General features: G+C 38.3%; 1 protein-coding gene across 1 annotated transcript in view; it reads right to left on the bottom strand.

Moving 5' to 3' along the window:
- TTN (titin) overlaps nucleotides 1–17,155 on the bottom strand; it is a 273,859-nt gene that overhangs the window by 233,834 nt on the left and 22,870 nt on the right. Inside the window, exons 18-42 of the mRNA XM_019553528.1 lie at nucleotides 16,380–16,440; nucleotides 16,077–16,289; nucleotides 14,649–14,791; nucleotides 13,346–13,551; nucleotides 12,969–13,199; nucleotides 12,109–12,353; nucleotides 11,193–11,416; nucleotides 10,921–11,085; nucleotides 10,644–10,812; nucleotides 8,125–9,815; nucleotides 7,743–8,024; nucleotides 7,175–7,441; nucleotides 6,795–7,067; nucleotides 6,422–6,685; nucleotides 6,056–6,316; nucleotides 5,268–5,528; nucleotides 4,630–4,893; nucleotides 4,265–4,525; nucleotides 3,836–4,096; nucleotides 2,787–3,047; nucleotides 2,549–2,690; nucleotides 2,279–2,444; nucleotides 1,542–1,773; nucleotides 620–904; nucleotides 392–517 (exon numbers count right to left, since the gene is read on the bottom strand). Coding sequence (XP_019409073.1) covers nucleotides 392–517; nucleotides 620–904; nucleotides 1,542–1,773; nucleotides 2,279–2,444; nucleotides 2,549–2,690; nucleotides 2,787–3,047; nucleotides 3,836–4,096; nucleotides 4,265–4,525; nucleotides 4,630–4,893; nucleotides 5,268–5,528; nucleotides 6,056–6,316; nucleotides 6,422–6,685; nucleotides 6,795–7,067; nucleotides 7,175–7,441; nucleotides 7,743–8,024; nucleotides 8,125–9,815; nucleotides 10,644–10,812; nucleotides 10,921–11,085; nucleotides 11,193–11,416; nucleotides 12,109–12,353; nucleotides 12,969–13,199; nucleotides 13,346–13,551; nucleotides 14,649–14,791; nucleotides 16,077–16,289; nucleotides 16,380–16,440 — 6,954 coding nt within the window. The remainder of the gene's footprint in view (nucleotides 1–391; nucleotides 518–619; nucleotides 905–1,541; nucleotides 1,774–2,278; nucleotides 2,445–2,548; nucleotides 2,691–2,786; nucleotides 3,048–3,835; nucleotides 4,097–4,264; nucleotides 4,526–4,629; nucleotides 4,894–5,267; nucleotides 5,529–6,055; nucleotides 6,317–6,421; nucleotides 6,686–6,794; nucleotides 7,068–7,174; nucleotides 7,442–7,742; nucleotides 8,025–8,124; nucleotides 9,816–10,643; nucleotides 10,813–10,920; nucleotides 11,086–11,192; nucleotides 11,417–12,108; nucleotides 12,354–12,968; nucleotides 13,200–13,345; nucleotides 13,552–14,648; nucleotides 14,792–16,076; nucleotides 16,290–16,379; nucleotides 16,441–17,155) is intronic.

The raw sequence follows: 17,155 nt of genomic DNA, 5'->3' as shown, positions 1-17,155 counted from the left end.
CACATGCTGCCTACTTTATGCACATTTTTGCATGTCTATAATGTCACATTTTTTGCACTTCTATAATTCAGAATGACTTAAATCTGGACCTTTTGTCTATAATCTCTTGTAATTTATTTGGGACAGGGACTAGAGTTTATTTTGTTTCATGTCCAGTAGCAGGTAACTTGACAGCTACGTGTAACTTTTATGTTTTCTGGAAGCTGTAAGATATAACTTATTTAATTGCTAGCTAAGAGTGAGTTATGGGGTCAACATTGATCTGTGTACATGTACCACATATTGTATACAATCCTGGGAGGAACTGATTTCAACCACTTGATTTGTTTTGAGTACCAGTTGAACAAAATTTGATATAAACAAAAAGTTTATTTGATCTCAGTAAACTAACCTGTCCCTGTAACTCTGCATTGAAAACGAGCAGACTGTCCCTCAGCAGTAATAGCATCACGGAGTGGTGTTAAAACAATAGGTGGATAAGTTGGCACTTCTAGCTCAGGGGAAACAACTTCTGGGACTAAAGAAAAAGATAAAAAAAGTTGTTATTAGATGACATAGAAGAGTACACATCACAAAATATTGAGGATGCCAGATATGCCTGAACAACTGGGGGACTTACTTTCCACTGAGAGTGAAGCTGAAGTTGTGGCAACTCCATAGTCATTCTTTGCTTCACATGTGTAAACTGCTGCATCTTCAGGGAAAGTCTCGATCAACAACAAAGTATATTCTTGGGCATCATGAAGAAACTTGCATTTAAAACCTGGAGAAAGTGGCTGATCATCTTTGTACCAGGAAACTTTAGGCTGGGGCCTGCCTGATACTACAGCACAAAAGCGAGCGGGTTTACCGGACTCCACAGTGGTGGGCTGAAGCTCATGGATGATCTGGGGTGGCTCGGGAGCTGCAAATAGAAAAGGAAGGTCTGTCTCTTTTACTTTGCCAAATCAAAGTGCTCTGGACAAATCATCAGAACTCACAGAACTTTTCTCATGCAAAGTCCCCAGATACTGCAGTGACTGAAGGTCTAGTTTAGAACTTTTCAAGCCTACAAATTTTCTATTACTTTATAATCAATTTTATTGTTTAACAAAAAGTAATATCTGTGATCTCTTTTATTGGACCAAAGGAACAGTTGGGAAAGCTGTTGGACAAGCTTTTGGACATCTGGTGCCCTTCCCTGTGTAAAGATGGCCTAAGTTCAATTGTTCCAGAACAAGTAGCTATTTCAGTGAATAAAATGTCTTGAAACATAAGATTGTAAAACTGCTGGGCTAGTCTATGTGGAACTAATATTTTAGATACTACATTAAAGACTCCTGCTTTAATTACTGTACTTCAAACTGGGAGTGTTTCCTGATCTACGTAGATAAAGGTGGGGAGAGGGGAAATGGGCAGCAGCTATGTAGCATAAGGGCTATGAATTGTTCCTCAGATATGCTCCTTTCTGCAGGTACACAATGCTTACAATATTTTAATGCAGGATGCATAAAACTCAGGATAAAAAGGCTGTTATCAGCAAGATTAATGGCTCCACATACCATTAACATAAAGAGTTACACAGCTTCTGTTTCTTCCAGCTACAAAGGTGTATTCCCCAGCATCAGAGTATCTGGTTTCAGTGATGGTCATTCGATGGATTCTTCTTTCCACTACATAATGATATCTCTCCTCATACTGGTAGTTTATCTCAATGCCATCCTTGTACCAACGAGCATCAATTTCATCTTCATTGACTTCAAATTCAATCTCAGCTCGCTGTTTCTCAATGACCTATATCAAGTCAAATAAATATCACAAATAACACCTGCTTTTACTATTGCCTTCATGTTTCTTTAAAACTTATGAAGCAGAAAGCTGGCTTTTGTGAATTCTGTCTTTGCCAAAGGCTAATTTATCTAGGACACAAGATGGCCTGCTGCATAGTGTAACAACCAGAAATAACTATCTAGAATAGATAGCTGCAGCTATGTTCTTTTTCCATCCACTTATCACTTTTGTATTTGAAATGATGAGGAATTTTACCTGTCTGGTAAGACTAAGGAAGGGTATTACCTACCCGGTGAGATACCTTTAGTATCTCCAGGCCTATAGACAATGGTAAATGAGTTTACCCACCACAACTCAGTGTGAGTTCTACCCCCTTTCTCAGTATGGCTGTAGGGGATTCTCATATGTAGTTTAATTATGTTCATGTACTGTTTGTGAATATGATCCTTCAAATTATAAACTGAGAGGGCTGTCTAGTTTTTCTTTGGTTTGCTTCTGTAGAATGTACCTGAATATCTTTACGGACAGTTCTGATGCGAACATCACGACCTTCCACAATCAAATTAGCACTAGACGTACTTCCGCCTGCTACTACAGTGTACTGTCCAGCATCAGACATCTTTGTGGAAGGAATGAGAAGACGATGGACGTATCTCTCCTGCTGTGTTTTCATTCTAAAAACATCAGAAAGTGGACCAAATTATTTCTTTTTTTTTTTTTTTTTATAAAGAAAATATATATAACAAATACTAGCCCCTATTTCAAAGGAAAAGCTTACCTGTCCCCAATCTGGAGCTCCTGCCCATCTTTCATCCACTGTACCTGAACATCGGGTTCTGAGATTTCACATTCAAAAATGGCCCTTTTCTTCTCCACAACCTTAATGTCTTTAATGTGTTTCCTAAATTCAATATGTCGAGCTAGGGGAATATCACGTATACAGGATTAGCATTGAATAAAGTTATATTAGGAGAATTATTACATTTATTAAATATGCTGATTAGAGAAAGAAATACCTTCCACATATAGAGTGGCTGATGAAGCAGCTTTTCCAGCAACAAAGCTATATTCTGCACCATCACCGAAGTGGACATTTCTTATGGAAAGGAAGTGTGTAAGCTTTTTTGTTCGTATCTGACATCTGTCAGTTGATTTTATTTCCACCCCATTTTTTAACCACTTATATGAGATGCCTTCATAGTTAACAGTAACTTCAAATGTTATTGTATCTTTTTCTTCAGCATTGATATCCTTTAGCATCGAGGTAATTAGGACAGCTAAAGAAATGTAATAATCACATGTTAAAATGTGCTAACAAGAGACTGAATACAATCAGTAAGTAGACCTTTCAAACAACATCATATCCTAGTCAAACTCACTAATTATAATTATATTATATTATTATAAAAATTATATTATATATAAAACAATAAGAAGTTATATAAAAACTGATTAACACAAAAACTGGTGAACACAAAAAAGATGAAAAAAGAGAGTGTACTTGTTTTTATTTTTATTTTTATAAAACATAGTTGTAAAATACATAAAAAAAACCTTATGTTGAATGCAAAGGTCATAGGTACAGAGACACTTGGATAATCTTAGTATTGTATTTAAAACCGTTGTAAATTCAGGGGAAAAATATTCTTATATATTCTATATAGAGTGCCTTCCATTTGAGGATCTCAATGTACATTACAAAAGGGTGTACTACTATTCAGATTTTGTAGATGGGGAAACTGAGGTCAAAGAGCAAGTTGTAAAATCAACATTTGAGAATAGAATCTCAGGGTAACATTTTTCATAGCATCTGAATGACCTAATTGCCCAACTTCCATTTTCAGAACTCACATGGGCATTTATGAGCTTAAAACTCAACATAAACCAATGGATTTGGGGTACCTAAGCTACCTTTGCAAATAAAGACTTAATATTTTGAAAATATTACCCAATACCCATTCTCACTGTTAGATGAGGTTTGTTCCAATTTATACTGATCTCAAATATTAATATAATGTCTATTATTGATAGAAAATATTCTGTTTAACTTTAATTTTTCACTTACGTTTCACTGTCAGGGTTGCACTGACTCTGTCATTCCCACAAACAAAAGTATATTCTGCAGAATCTTCCGTGCTTGTGTTCATGATATTGAGCTGATGGAGTTTCCCCTGTACCACTATTTTAAACTTCTCACTCATTTCAATTTCTACACCATTTTTCAGCCATATAGAAGGCACATTGAAATGAGACACTTCACACTCAAAAGAGGCAGTTTTGGTTTCAGGAACCTCAATGCTTTTCATGGTTTTTGTAATTTTTATAGCTATGAAGGGAGAAAAAGAGGAAGCAAGACAGAATGAAAAAAAGGAAGCAAGACAGAATGAAAAAAACTGTGTATACATAAGTGCAAATATCAATGTCATGGGTGACAGATCATCTTGTGCAAGGATTGGCTGTTATAGTGTGAGGTGGCAAGATGTGAAATACTTACTTTCCACAAACAGTTTTGCTTTGCACTCAAGTTGTCCGACTACAGCTGTGTATTCGCCAGCGTCAGAAGGTGATATATTCTGTAGCATTAGTTTGTGAACTTTCCTTTGAGAGATCATTTTGTACTTTTCACTTGGTTTAAGCTCAATATTTCTGTGGAACCATTTGACTGGTACAGTATCATGGGACACACTCAGTTCAAAGGAAACCACAGCATTTTCCAAAGCAGTCACATCTTTTGGCTTTTTGATGATCTTAACAGCTAAAAAAAAAAAAAGAGCATTACAACAGAGCAGTAACTTGTTTGATTTTAAATTTTAAATCAGTCATTAAGCTAATTGCTAAAATGATAACAACTCTACTTACTTTCAACATGGAGTCTGGCATTGGCTCCTATCCTTCCAAGCTTAAAGCTGTAGACAGACTCATCCGTGATAGTACAGTGTTTGATCTTCAAGGTTTGAACAGTTCCCTCTACTGAGATCTCATATTTGTCGCCTGTCTCAAGCTCAATGCCATTTTTGATCCACTGAGCTCCTTTCACATCAGGGTGGGTCAGTTCCACAGTAAAAACTGCATCTTGTGTTTCTGTTACAGTTAGGTTCTTCATTGTCTTCTTTATTTTAACAGCTAGTAAAAACATACCAATACATTGAAAACACAAGCTTAAAAAAAATTAAAAATTGATATTTTTACAAAACAGAAACATGCTATCCTTTATTTTATGATCTAGAATAGTAGATATTAAAGCCAACTTTTTGGGGCTATCAGTATTTAAGTTTAAAACAATTTTCTCTAAAATTCTACTACTCAACTAGCAAATGTTGACTTTTCAATGACTTGCAACATATACTTTTTTCTTACATTCCAAATACAAAAATTACTTTCTAATAATAAAGAACAATTTGTTTAATTTTATTTTGTCTTACTGTCTTACTCTGGCTTACTTTAGTCTATATAATTTTTGGGCTCTCAAAGAATCAAATCAAAGATAATTTACTGACCTTCAACCTTAAGTTTAGCAGTTGTTTTTGAAGATGCCACTTGGTAAGTATATTCACCCATATCATCTAGTTTAGTGATTGGGATATTAAGTCTTCTCTTTACACCATCTGATTCACTTCGGAAGCGATCTGTCATTGATAATGGTTTACCATCTCTAAGCCACTGACCATCAGATTCAGGATTTGCCACCTCACATTCAAAAACAGCCTTCTGGGATTCAGCCACTGTTAGATCTGTGAGAGGCTTTGAAATGGCACCACCTGTTGAGAAGCAACAGCATCAGATTTATGTATTTAGTGTTCCTGCTGTCTCATTACACTTCTTTTCTCTATACTGAAATATACTGGCGGAAGATATTGCAGGAGACTGGCACAAGTCAGTTTAAGTTCCATGCAAAAATTAGCTTCCTGTTTCTGTTATTGTTTTTTCCCCCTGTCATCTTAAATACCCCAACACACATATTGACCATCAAGGGAAAACACCATCGTTTTTTGACTGTAGTGGCATGAAGAACACTGCACAGCATTCTACATTCTATGGCACAAATTTAGCAAAATGCTTAAGTACTTGCTTATGTGTTTAGCTGAATTAAAACTAAGTAGAAAACAGAAACTGATAGGGAAGGACATAAGAAGCCTTAGGAAAAAGAAGAATGAAGAAAAATGGTAGAAGAAAGTGTACAACAGCAAAATTTCCCGGTGCTGTTAAAAATAAGAGTCCTTCTTACCTTGGTTTAGTTTTTATTAATCAAGATGAAAAAAAATAGCTGAGTTCTGAACCTACTAACCTGCTACTATCAGCTTCCCAGATGTTTTCTTCTCTCCAGCATAAAATGTGTACTCTCCTTCATCATCTTTCATCATTTTCACTACAGTCAGTTTGTATATTTTGCCACGTGCTTCAATTTTGTATTTAGGGCTAGGCTTGATCTCTTCGTCCTTGAAGTGCCATAAAACATCAATTCCTGCATGAGACAGTTCAACTTCAAAGGACACATTCTGAGTTTCAGTACAGGTGATATCATGAAGACCTCTAATAATCTGAATTTCTGTAAAAAGAGTACATTACAAATCAGAATAGTTGCTGGAATCATTCTTATATTAGCAAGAAGTCTTGCCTGAATGATCTTGCACCTTATTGAAAGAAAACTTACTCTCAACTGTGAGATTGCAACTGGTTTCAACCTTGCCAACGACCAGTTTGTACTGTCCTTCATCTGATGCATAGGTCCTGGTAAGCACTAGCCTCTGTTTAGTGCCTTTACAAATAGTTTGTATTCGGTCATCAGGCTTTATCTGGTGATCGTTTAAGTACCACTTGGAGGAAGACACATCAGGAATGGAAACTTTGCTTTCAAAGATAGCTTTGGTTCCTTCAATAGTGTGAACATCTTTTAGAGGCACTACTATATCCACACCTGTCAAATTACAACAATATTCATCATATTAGAAAACAAAACAAAACTTTTAGCAACAAACAAAACAAAAACACAATGGAGAACCCCCGAAAAAGAAAGAGTCACTTACTATAAACAGTGACACGTCCACTGGTTGAAAGTCCAAGGCTGGGAACATTAAAGGAATAAGTTCCACTATCTTCCTTTGTTATATCTTCAACCAATAACATATGTGACTGCTTATCTAACACAACATGAACACGATCACTTGGCTGAATTTCATGACCATCCTTCATCCAGACACCTTCAACATTTTCTAGGGAAACTTTAACTTCAAGTTGCACAATATCACCCTCACATACTTTTTGATCTGTGAGTCCTTGAAGAATAGCCATGGGACGAGCTATGAAATATGGAAGTAACATAAATTAGTGGACTCTCCAAAAGGATAAAAAAAAGAATACACATTAAACACCATGGGAGATGAGGTAGAAAATTAGAAAGACTTACGCCTCATCTTCAGTTTGCAACTACTCTTTTTTCCATCGACAACAAAGCTATACTCTCCTTGGTCTTCCTTTGTAACATCTTTAACTGTAAGAATCTGGCGACCCCGACGGGATGTGATCACATATTTATGATTGGAAGTAATCTCAACATCACCATGATACCATTTTCCTTCCACATCTTCAGGGGAAATCTCACATTCAAGTTCACCTGAGAAGGATTCTGGCACTTCAACATCTTGAAGTTCTTTAATAAATTCAATCACAGCACCTGCATTTGAACATAAATACATTAAAAAATTAGATTTAAAAGTTTTATTAAATGTTCATTTTCAAAACATTTGTTGTACATTTGGGGTTAAAGAGGCAAACTTCTACCCACCCAAACATTATATTTAAATTCAATATTTAATCATATTTTTAGACTATTTCCCCCAGGATATATGAAAATAATACAAAAATTTCTGCTGTTTACTCCTACTATTATTATTTTAAATATTCATCTTTTATTTCTTCCTGATACAGATTTAACTTTAAAAGTATTGATGGGTACTAGCATTTCTTGTTCCTACCTTCAACAATAAGTTTTGCTGTTGTCTTTATAGATTCATCTTCTGCTAGTGCACAGGAATAGTCATCAGCATCAGACATGTCTATCATCAGTACAGAAAGAAAGTGACCCTTTCTGTCAGAGTGCGTCCTATATTTGTCTCCTGAACGAACCTCAAATCCATTCTTAAACCATTTCACCTTGATAAAAGGCTCTGAGGTTTCACATTCAAAGGTTGCCATTGAATCTTTCTCTTTAGCAACAACATCTTGCAATTTTTGTGTGAAATTTATCAACTGTTTGGCTGCACACAAAACACAAAACAGAGAGAGTTGAGAACATATAGATCCCACAAACCAATGAATCTTATTAATGAACAGATACAGTAAAGAAATTTACATTACCTTGTACCAACAAGAAGGCATGGCTTGAAGTTTCACCAGCTATATTGACTGCTTTCACCATGATGCTGGCAGAGTCCTCAGCGGTTACATCTCTAATAACCAACTCGCAAACATTGTCTTCAGGCCAGTACCAATATATCCGATCAGACCTCTCAATCTGCACACCATTTTTGAACCATTGACATTCAGGGTCTGGTTTCCCTACTACTCTAACACGAAAGTGGGCATCATTTCCCTGAGCTACTGTCTGACTTTGAATTCGCTCAAATATCTTGGGGGCCTCCATGCTTGGACTGAGCTCAACCCTGTCTGGTTTGAATGGTGGGATGGTGACTTTGCCTTCAGGAGGAAGTCCTTTCTTCTCTTCTTCAGGTATTTCTTTAGTCCAATGTAGGAGTTCTTCTTTTGTCTTTTTAAGCATTTCCTCATAGGCTTCATCCTTTTTCCGTGACTTAAGCTCCACAGCAGTGATGGCTTCATAATAGCCCTCTTCTGTCCTCCTCTTGAATTTACTGCGCAGCTCCTCAGACTCTTCTGACAGTTTCTCATGTGTGACTCTCTCAGCTCTTTTCAACTTCACCACCTCTTTGCTGGTTGGCTCAGCAGGTTTGTCTGTCTTCTGCACCTCAAAGAGAAGCTTACCTGGCTCTGTCACTGCAGGTTCATACTTGGGTTCTGGGGCCCTGCGTAGTACAGATCTGAAATCTTCTTTCTGCTGGATTTCGAGTTTAATTTTGTGTTCAATCACCCCTTCAGGATTTTCTGCAGTCACCTTCACTTCTCCAGTGTCATAGGATTTGCAGTCCACAATATCGAGGTAGTAGATCCCATCATAGCGGAGTCTGAATCTTTTGCTCTTGCGGATGAGCTGCCCATTGAGATACCAGTTGACTTTGGGTTGTGGATAGCCGGTTACACGGCAGCGGAACCGTGCAGTTTCACCCTCCAGCACCCTTGCAGGCTCTGGGAGCAAAACAATCTCTGGCTTTTGTTTCTCTTTCTGATCCACTGTAACCCCAGCAAGGGCCCCTTCACGGGCCATTCTTTCTATCTCTTCAATGCGCTGCAGTCCCCTCCTGCCTTCTGGCAATTGAGATTCCTCCACTAGGCTTTTCTCATCCTTCACAATGAGAGTAGCTGATGTATGGTCAGTACCATATTTATTAGTTGCCCTGCAAGTGATGATTCCACTATCTCTAGGGTAGGCTACGCCAAAATCCAGGCTACAGTACCCAAATTCATTGACCATACGGAGCCTGTTGGCTGCCTCCAGGGGTTTGCCATCATGCAGCCACTCAACGACCATGGTTGGGTCCCCAATTGGTGTAAGCCTGCATTCAAAATGAGCAGGGCCAAACTGCCTAAGTCTCAGTGAAGTAAGTTTTTTCTTAAAAAATGGCTTTTGCTGTTTCTCTTTGTCATATAGGTCACCTTCCTCCCACTGCTCTTGACCATAACGCAAGTGGAGGGGCTCTAACTCAGGTGCTGCAATCTCCTTTGCTTTGTATGTTCCCCTTGGGATGATCAATTTCCTTTCTGGTTCAGGTTCTGCAAGTTCAACCTCAACATTTACTTTGCATCGAGTTGTGTCACGCCCAGCTTTATTGATAGCAGTGGCTGTATACCATGCAGCATCTTGCTTGACAGTGGATTCAATTTTAAGTGATGCTTCCCCTTTAGTTCCTTCAATCCTGAAATTTAATATATATATACTCATTATTCTTTTCCCCATTTATGGACTTTCCTATAATTAGATTCCTGTCTGGGAATTATTATGCAGACAACTTCTGGTAGAACCAAATATGTTGTTTAATGTATAATTGTGCTTATTATGGCAGGGGAAAAAAGACCAGTAAGGTCTGTGATTCCATTTCATTAGGTACTGCACAAATAAAAAGTAGTAGTTAATAGAATTTTTGTCTGCCAAAAGAGCCCATGACCAGAAAGCTGGCAGAGGTTTTCTACAATTGTGTTTTAAAAGTTTAAATTACATTTATGCAATATTAAGGTACAAAAGGATACAGAAAAGGGACCAGTTCCTGTAAGTTGCCTGTAAGGGCACTGTAAGGCCTGATCCACTGGTCAGAAGTCAGTAAACGGCTCATAGCAGCTTCCACACCCATAATTTTAGGCCAGTGATTCTTAATCAGGGTGCCATGGCACTCTGGATTGCTGTGAAATCCTTTGAAGGATGCTGTGAGGTGTGAGGAGGTAAGCAGATAAGTGCTAGTGCATGCTCACACTGACTGTCCACCCACACTTCCTGGCCCCTCTGCAAGGACTTAGGCATTGTAATATACAAATTAGTTTTTGAAGCTGGGAACCACTGAATTCACAAAAGTTATGGAATGGGGCCCTGAGTGCACTGAAGGGGATCTCAAGTCCAAAAAGACTGAGAACCAGTGGTTTAGGCCCTCCCACTGTGAGTGCTCTATCAGTTCTTTGCTTGGAAGTTAGGGGCATTCATCAAATGGTAAAAAATACCTTGTAGAATTGAAATGAATTTAGGAAGCACTTACTTTATCTTTGGATATTTATGAGGTACAATGATATCACTGTTCTTCAACCACACAATGTCAGGATTGGGGTTACCAGTAGCTTTCACTCCCATTTGGAGTTTAGAACCCTCCTTTACACTAACATTCTTCAGTCTTTCCACAAACTGTGGTCTCGCTATATGTTCCTTAGCTGAAAGATCAAGGGAAGATTGTCAGAATAGGAAATTGAAAAAACTGCTTTTTGGCTTCTAATTAAAGGCCTCTTTTCCTCTCCCCAAAGTATGTACAGAGTAAATACCTTCCACAGTTAGGGTCATGGAGATGGAAGCCTTGCCTGCCCTATTCTGAGCAATTACAGCCCATTCACCAGAATCAGCAGGCATAGCAGGTGAAATGATCAATGACTGTGTACCATCTTCCTTAATTACTATTTTATGAGTGTAGTCATTAACCACTTGTTGACCTGAAGAGAAAGAAAACAAAAACTTCACACTCAATTCTGTTTCCCAACACACAAAAATATTGACAAGATTTTTTTTCTAGATAATTCTCTTATAAAAATAGAGTTACCATTATGAAACCAGAAGGTTTCTGGCATAGGTCTGCCAACTACTTTTAAGTCGAATCTTGCCGTCTGCCCCTCCGCACATTTAAATGATGTGGGTTTCAATACAAAAACTGGCTTGTATAATCTTTCCAGTTGCCCCTCATCTGCTTCCTCCAATCTGCGGGCTGGAGAACGAGAGGGAGAACTGCGTGCCGGGGAGCGGCTGGGGGAGCGGGGAGAAATTGATCTGAGGGGGAAATAAAGTTACATTGTAACAGTGGCACTCAGGTCAAGTTAGAGCAGTACATGCATTTCACCTCTCAACCCTTGTATTGTTAATTTTAAACATGTCTAAACTATTTACCTAATGGAAAAGTTAAGGTAAAATTATTATTTTATTAAAAGTTATATCAAGGCAAGCTGTGTAGTCTCGAATCATCTTCAAGTTTTATATACTTACACAATATTTATTTTTCATATCAATTTGATATGTGCATCTCATATAGTTTCTGTAATAATGCAGATATGTAAATATCATATATATGCCTCTGTGTATGTACATGAACTGTACATAGTATACTATTTATCTAAACTGGGTCATTTCTCTTCCTACTATTGAAATTCAGCCGTCTTGGAATGGAAAGCAAAAACTACTTAATAGCACAATGGTTAAGATTCCAAGGGAGAAGAAAACCATTTACTGAAATCATTGCACTTTAGAGAAAGGCTGAGGTCATAACTCCAATGCCTTGATTTGACATGTGGAATCACAACTGCATTTACAGGGGTGAATGGACAAGAGAGCCCCACTTGTTGATTAGACATGAGCACTTCTGACAGCATCTTGGTTGTAGACTAGCAACTTACAATACTGTAGCTGGGGCAGAGTGATATTGCTAGACACTGTTTGTTCATATCAGCATATTACATTGTACCTACCGGTATCGTCTCATAACTTCTGGTGCCGGCATGTAACCTGGAGCTGCAGCCGGTGCAGTAGGCTCAACATAAAGCTTTGCTGAGCAAATGGCATTTCCTTTAACGTTACTAGCAAAGACAGTGTAAATTCCTTCATCTTCAGGCAACACAACAGGCAGACGCAGACTGGCTCTGCCATCATGAAGTACTTCCATATGGTAGCGCTCTCCATGCTTAATGCGCTTACCATCTTTATACCATGCAATCTACACAGAAGAAACAGCATAACTTCGAGTGACCCCTCAGCAAAACAGAAGTAATGCAATTCATCATACAAGTGACTTGGCGCTTAGCTATCTTTTATGATTATTGTATGATTGTAGTGGATAAGTAATTGCTAAATATTTAACTTGAAATAAGTAAGAGTAAATAATTTTTGCAGTGGCATAGGAAATGATAATTTATATTCAGTGTAAAATACACCATTCTGATGTATAACAAAATGAAACAAAAATAGACCAGATTTAGTTCAATGCTATGCTTCATTATTCCATGGCAGAAATGCTTGAACAATGCTAAGCAGCTCTTATTCACTGGTGAATGTAGTCTATTTTCTAATCCAGGACTTTTGTACAAAACTAAATATTGGAAACTCAGCTTGGTAGGAAAACAAGCCTGAAAATATACATTGTTCTTTGAATCTGTTGCTTTCTATCTATGTAGGATAAGGAAGAAGTTTTTGGGACTCAAAAGTAGCATGCATGGTATGTTTCCACATCATTACATGTGGTGTGATTCTAATAGAACTGCTCCATTAATAGATACCATTACAAAAAGTAACTAATGATTTATATTAGGGATACATATGCACATCTGAGTACCTTGGGCGATGGGTATCCAGTCATTTTACAGGTGAAAGTAACACCCATTCCCTCAAAGGTTCTGAAATTCTTTAATCTTAAATCAAATCCTGCTTCAGTGGCGTCAGATTCAGCAACCTCAATCATCATCTCTTCGCCATCTTCTTCCAGGAGTTCTTCTAGAGTGGTCTTGATAATTCTGAGTTCAATTTCTTTGATAAGTCTTTCTTCAAAGGAAGAAATGTGAAATTCCTACATGCAAAAGATGTACATTTAGTTTGCTAATAGTAAGATACAGATATTGTAGAACAACTTATTTCTTGCAATTTTGAAACTAAGTAAAAAGGTTTGAACTGTTCCTGCCAGAGTTTAAAATGATTCTCAAATAATAAACCTACCTGATCTTCAACAAAAGTCCTGACCACTGTGGTATCTTTTGCCATTTTCTTCCTAATTAGTGCTTGTTCTTTTTCATATTCTTTTTCAAAGTCAGCATATGAAATAGCTGGGGCTACCTCAGCCACTTTTGGCTCTTGTACATATGCGGTTACTTGTGTTTGGTATATCATTTCTTGTTGGGATTTTATATAGGCCTCATAATCAGCTAGAAATTAAGAATAACAATGTTAATTCAGATAATTTTTATTTTCACTAGCATTAAACTGAAGAGCAACCTGCAAAGATTAATTATGGTTGCATTGCAAATAGATTTTCAGGTGATTAATGAAATAAATTGAGAATAATAACAAAGTGCACAACCTGTAATCTGTCAGAATCAATACAAAAGATAAAAGTTCAAGCCTGTCTTGACTTAATAATTTATACATTTGAGGACTTGAGTTCTTAGATATGGATTACTTCTAAAGAAAGAGCTAATTTCATTCATGCACCTTCATGCACCTTTGACTCTCAACAGCTACTGGCAATTCTGGTACTTGATAAATGTTTATGTGGACAATTAGAAGGTCTAATTTAGTTTCCCATCTGTGACCCATCTCATTAATTGGCTTTCCTTTTCTTGCATCAGTCTATGCTCATTCAACTTCCCATGTATAGTAAAGCTTTGTAGAGTAGATGCCCTGCCTCCCAGCTGTACTGCCCAAGCAGCTCCCACTTTGTGCATGTGTATACACACACACACACACACACACACACACACACACACACACACAAAGTCTCTTTACCTGGGATGGCCCATGCAGGGACCATGTGACTCCTGACAACCAATCACCTTGTGCCCCCCACACTTCCTACCCTAACAAGCAGCCAGCCCAGGAAAGTAGAGGAAGAGCAAAAACCTGGACATTTGTTCTCGTTTTAAAAACCCACCCAGACACGAGGACAGGGGGCCAAAAAAGAGGACATATCTGGGAAAACCCGGACGTATGGTAACCCTATTCCAGTATTCTATAGATCGATGTAGTTTGAGAACTGCTCCTAAACAGCACTGAGGATCTTGGCCTCTCTTAGAAGAGTGACTTAAGAGAAGAACTACATTTTGAAAATGACTAACTGTTCAGGAAAAAAAGAGCTGCATGAATAGCTCACTGATTTTTAAGGCAGCCTGTGTTTCTTGTGTTGCTCAAACTGGGTTGTCACAAATTAGCCCTTTTTAAAAACAACTTTAAGAAATTCTATTCTTCTTTGTTCCAGTTACTGTGACTGTCTTGACTCCCTGCCACCCATTTTCCCTTCACATACCTTCTTCTAGTAAGGAGACCGATGCAGAAGCTTCTCCGTATTTATTGCGAATAACAATTGTGTATTCTCCGGCATCATCGGCAAAGGTCATGGAAATTTCAAGTTTGCATTCCCCGATTTCTCTTTTGTAACTCACTTTGTATCTTTAGAATACAAAAACACAAGCCCTCCATGATTCTGATTATCAAGCTCTTAATGTATTTATTTTAGGAATGATTTATAGCTAATTACTTCTTACCAAAGAAAAAGGAGATTTTTCAGGCCAAGATTAGCTTTGTGTGACAGCAGAATAGTGTAGAAATAAATGCACTACAAATGGAACTCAGGTATGCCTTCTCCATGGGGCTTCTACTCTGTGGGGGTTAGACTACATAACCTCTGAGGATGCTGCTAGCAATGTGATTCTATCCTTCAAACAGTTGAATGTAGAGGCAAAAGACAAGGCTAAAGTCTTGAAAATGATCCATTATGTGATACAGTAATACCTTCCTAGTAGGGAACACCTGTGGTTAATGTGATGTGATAAACTCTGGAGCTGTCTGCGTCAGTCAAATTCTCTTGGGCACAGCATCTGCATGTGCAACTGGGACAGCAGCTGTTTGAGCTGGGGTGGAGCAGCCCTGCGCTGGTAGCAGGCTCGGCGGGTGAGCCCTGGGCTCCGGGTGGTGGCATCAGGTGACATCGGGGCTGGCTGGGGCACAAGAGTACTGAAGTGCAGAGCTGTGTGGCAGCCAGCCCTTGTCACTGTCTACACACGTATTTTGGAGGAATTAGTAACTGTTTTCTTTTTTGACGGTACTATTTACAGTGGGATTAATTAATTTACTGTGCCCTAATACTGGTGCATGTGTAGACAGTGGCACTTTACTACAGGGCTAATTAGTCAACTCCTCAGTAGAGGACATGTGTAGATGTAACTAGTATCATACTTTTTTACACATGGGATGTATATGTTGGGTAATGACAGTTCTATTATTTATCGTGGCACATTTCAAAAGAGTGTGTTAAATTGCTTTTTCACTGAATATTTCTTCACATTCTATAGATTTATCTCTGCAACCTTTAAAAAACGCAAAAAAAATATTTTAAAATGTATGTGTAGATTTTTTACTTAACCTTGTATGTCTAACTGCTATTACAACCTTCAGCAAAGATATATATTGACATCCTTGCTTATGATGAACATTGTACTTTATGAGTACGGAGACAACTTGATGGATGTTAAATGCATGATTTGTTCAGAAACAGGATGCTGCCTTAATTATTTATGAAATTCCATTGAAGTTGATGCTATTACTCTTGAAATAATGTAGCCCAGCATGGATAAGTGAATCTAGTGTGCATCAAGTCTGTGAAAGTGTCTTTTATAAACTCTAGTAAGAACAATGTTTATATAGTTCATAAATAGTACATTCATATAAATAATACCTGTAGCCAGTTGTGAGAGGAACTCCACCTTTTTTCCAGTAAACATGTGGCTTCGGGTTGCCCCCAACTTGGCACTCAAAAATGATTCTCCCACCTTCAATTAACCTCTGTACTATGGGTTTTGTTATAAAGAAAGGAGGCGCAGCTTCGCCAGGCACTTCTTCTGCTGTGACAGTGGTATCTTCCATTACCACATCTTTTGTCTCCACATACCTGAAAGAAGATTCCAGTGAAGATCAGTGAGTAAGGCAATCATAAATAGAGTGGAAGGAAGTAATGAGAGGTCAGCTGAGAAAACTTTACCGTTTCTCTTCTCTTATGACTTTCTCAGAAATGGCTTCTCGGCTCTCAAGCTCCTCAGAAACTGCAAGGAAAACATGACACTATTGATGCTAAGAATTGGGAAAATGGTCAGAGAAGCAAGCTGGCAGAATAGGAGAAAAAGTAGTTTCACTGGCTGCTTAGCTTTAAGTGTCAGGTATTAACCACACTGAGACTGCAAATTAGCAGTCTGCATAGGACCATTTTTACCATCCTGTAAGCCATTCCCAGGCATGTCTGACTGACAGTCTGTTAAATGAAAGAGAACCAACACCTCTTAGCCATTCAACATCTCTTTGCCTCTGGTCTGGTATACTACTACTTTTTTATTGGTTGTTTCCTCTTAGTGTGGCAATTGGCAATCTGATGTCCCATATATGGGGAATAGCCATAACGTGATTTGGAGTATATTATAAGGTTCCTTTGGTATGATGGGTTTGGATTGCCTTGCATTATTGCAGTTATACTGTGAACACCTCTGTCTCTCTTTTAGGGTGAACAAGCACTTGCGGGACCTGTCTCAGGTTTAGGAAGCTGCATGTAAACTGCCTAAATCTGAGTGAGGATCCCTTGTGTACAAGCATTTGCTGCTTGCTGGAAAGAAGTGCAGCAGCAGAAGGTAAGTAAGTTAGGGGAGGGGAGGGGCTGGCAGGATGATGGGGGAGGCTGGCTGGTATATGGCAAAAGGCTGCCTGGTCCAGTGGGGATAGGTGCAGGAAGGGGAGGGGGAAAATAGCCTAGTTTGGGTCAGGGAAGCG

This window comes from Crocodylus porosus, unplaced genomic scaffold (assembly GCF_001723895.1).
Source record: "Crocodylus porosus isolate Cpor-Errol unplaced genomic scaffold, CroPor_comp1, whole genome shotgun sequence".
In the NCBI taxonomy this organism is placed as follows: domain Eukaryota; kingdom Metazoa; phylum Chordata; order Crocodylia; family Crocodylidae; genus Crocodylus; species Crocodylus porosus.
This window is presented reverse-complemented; position numbering and strand designations above follow the sequence as displayed.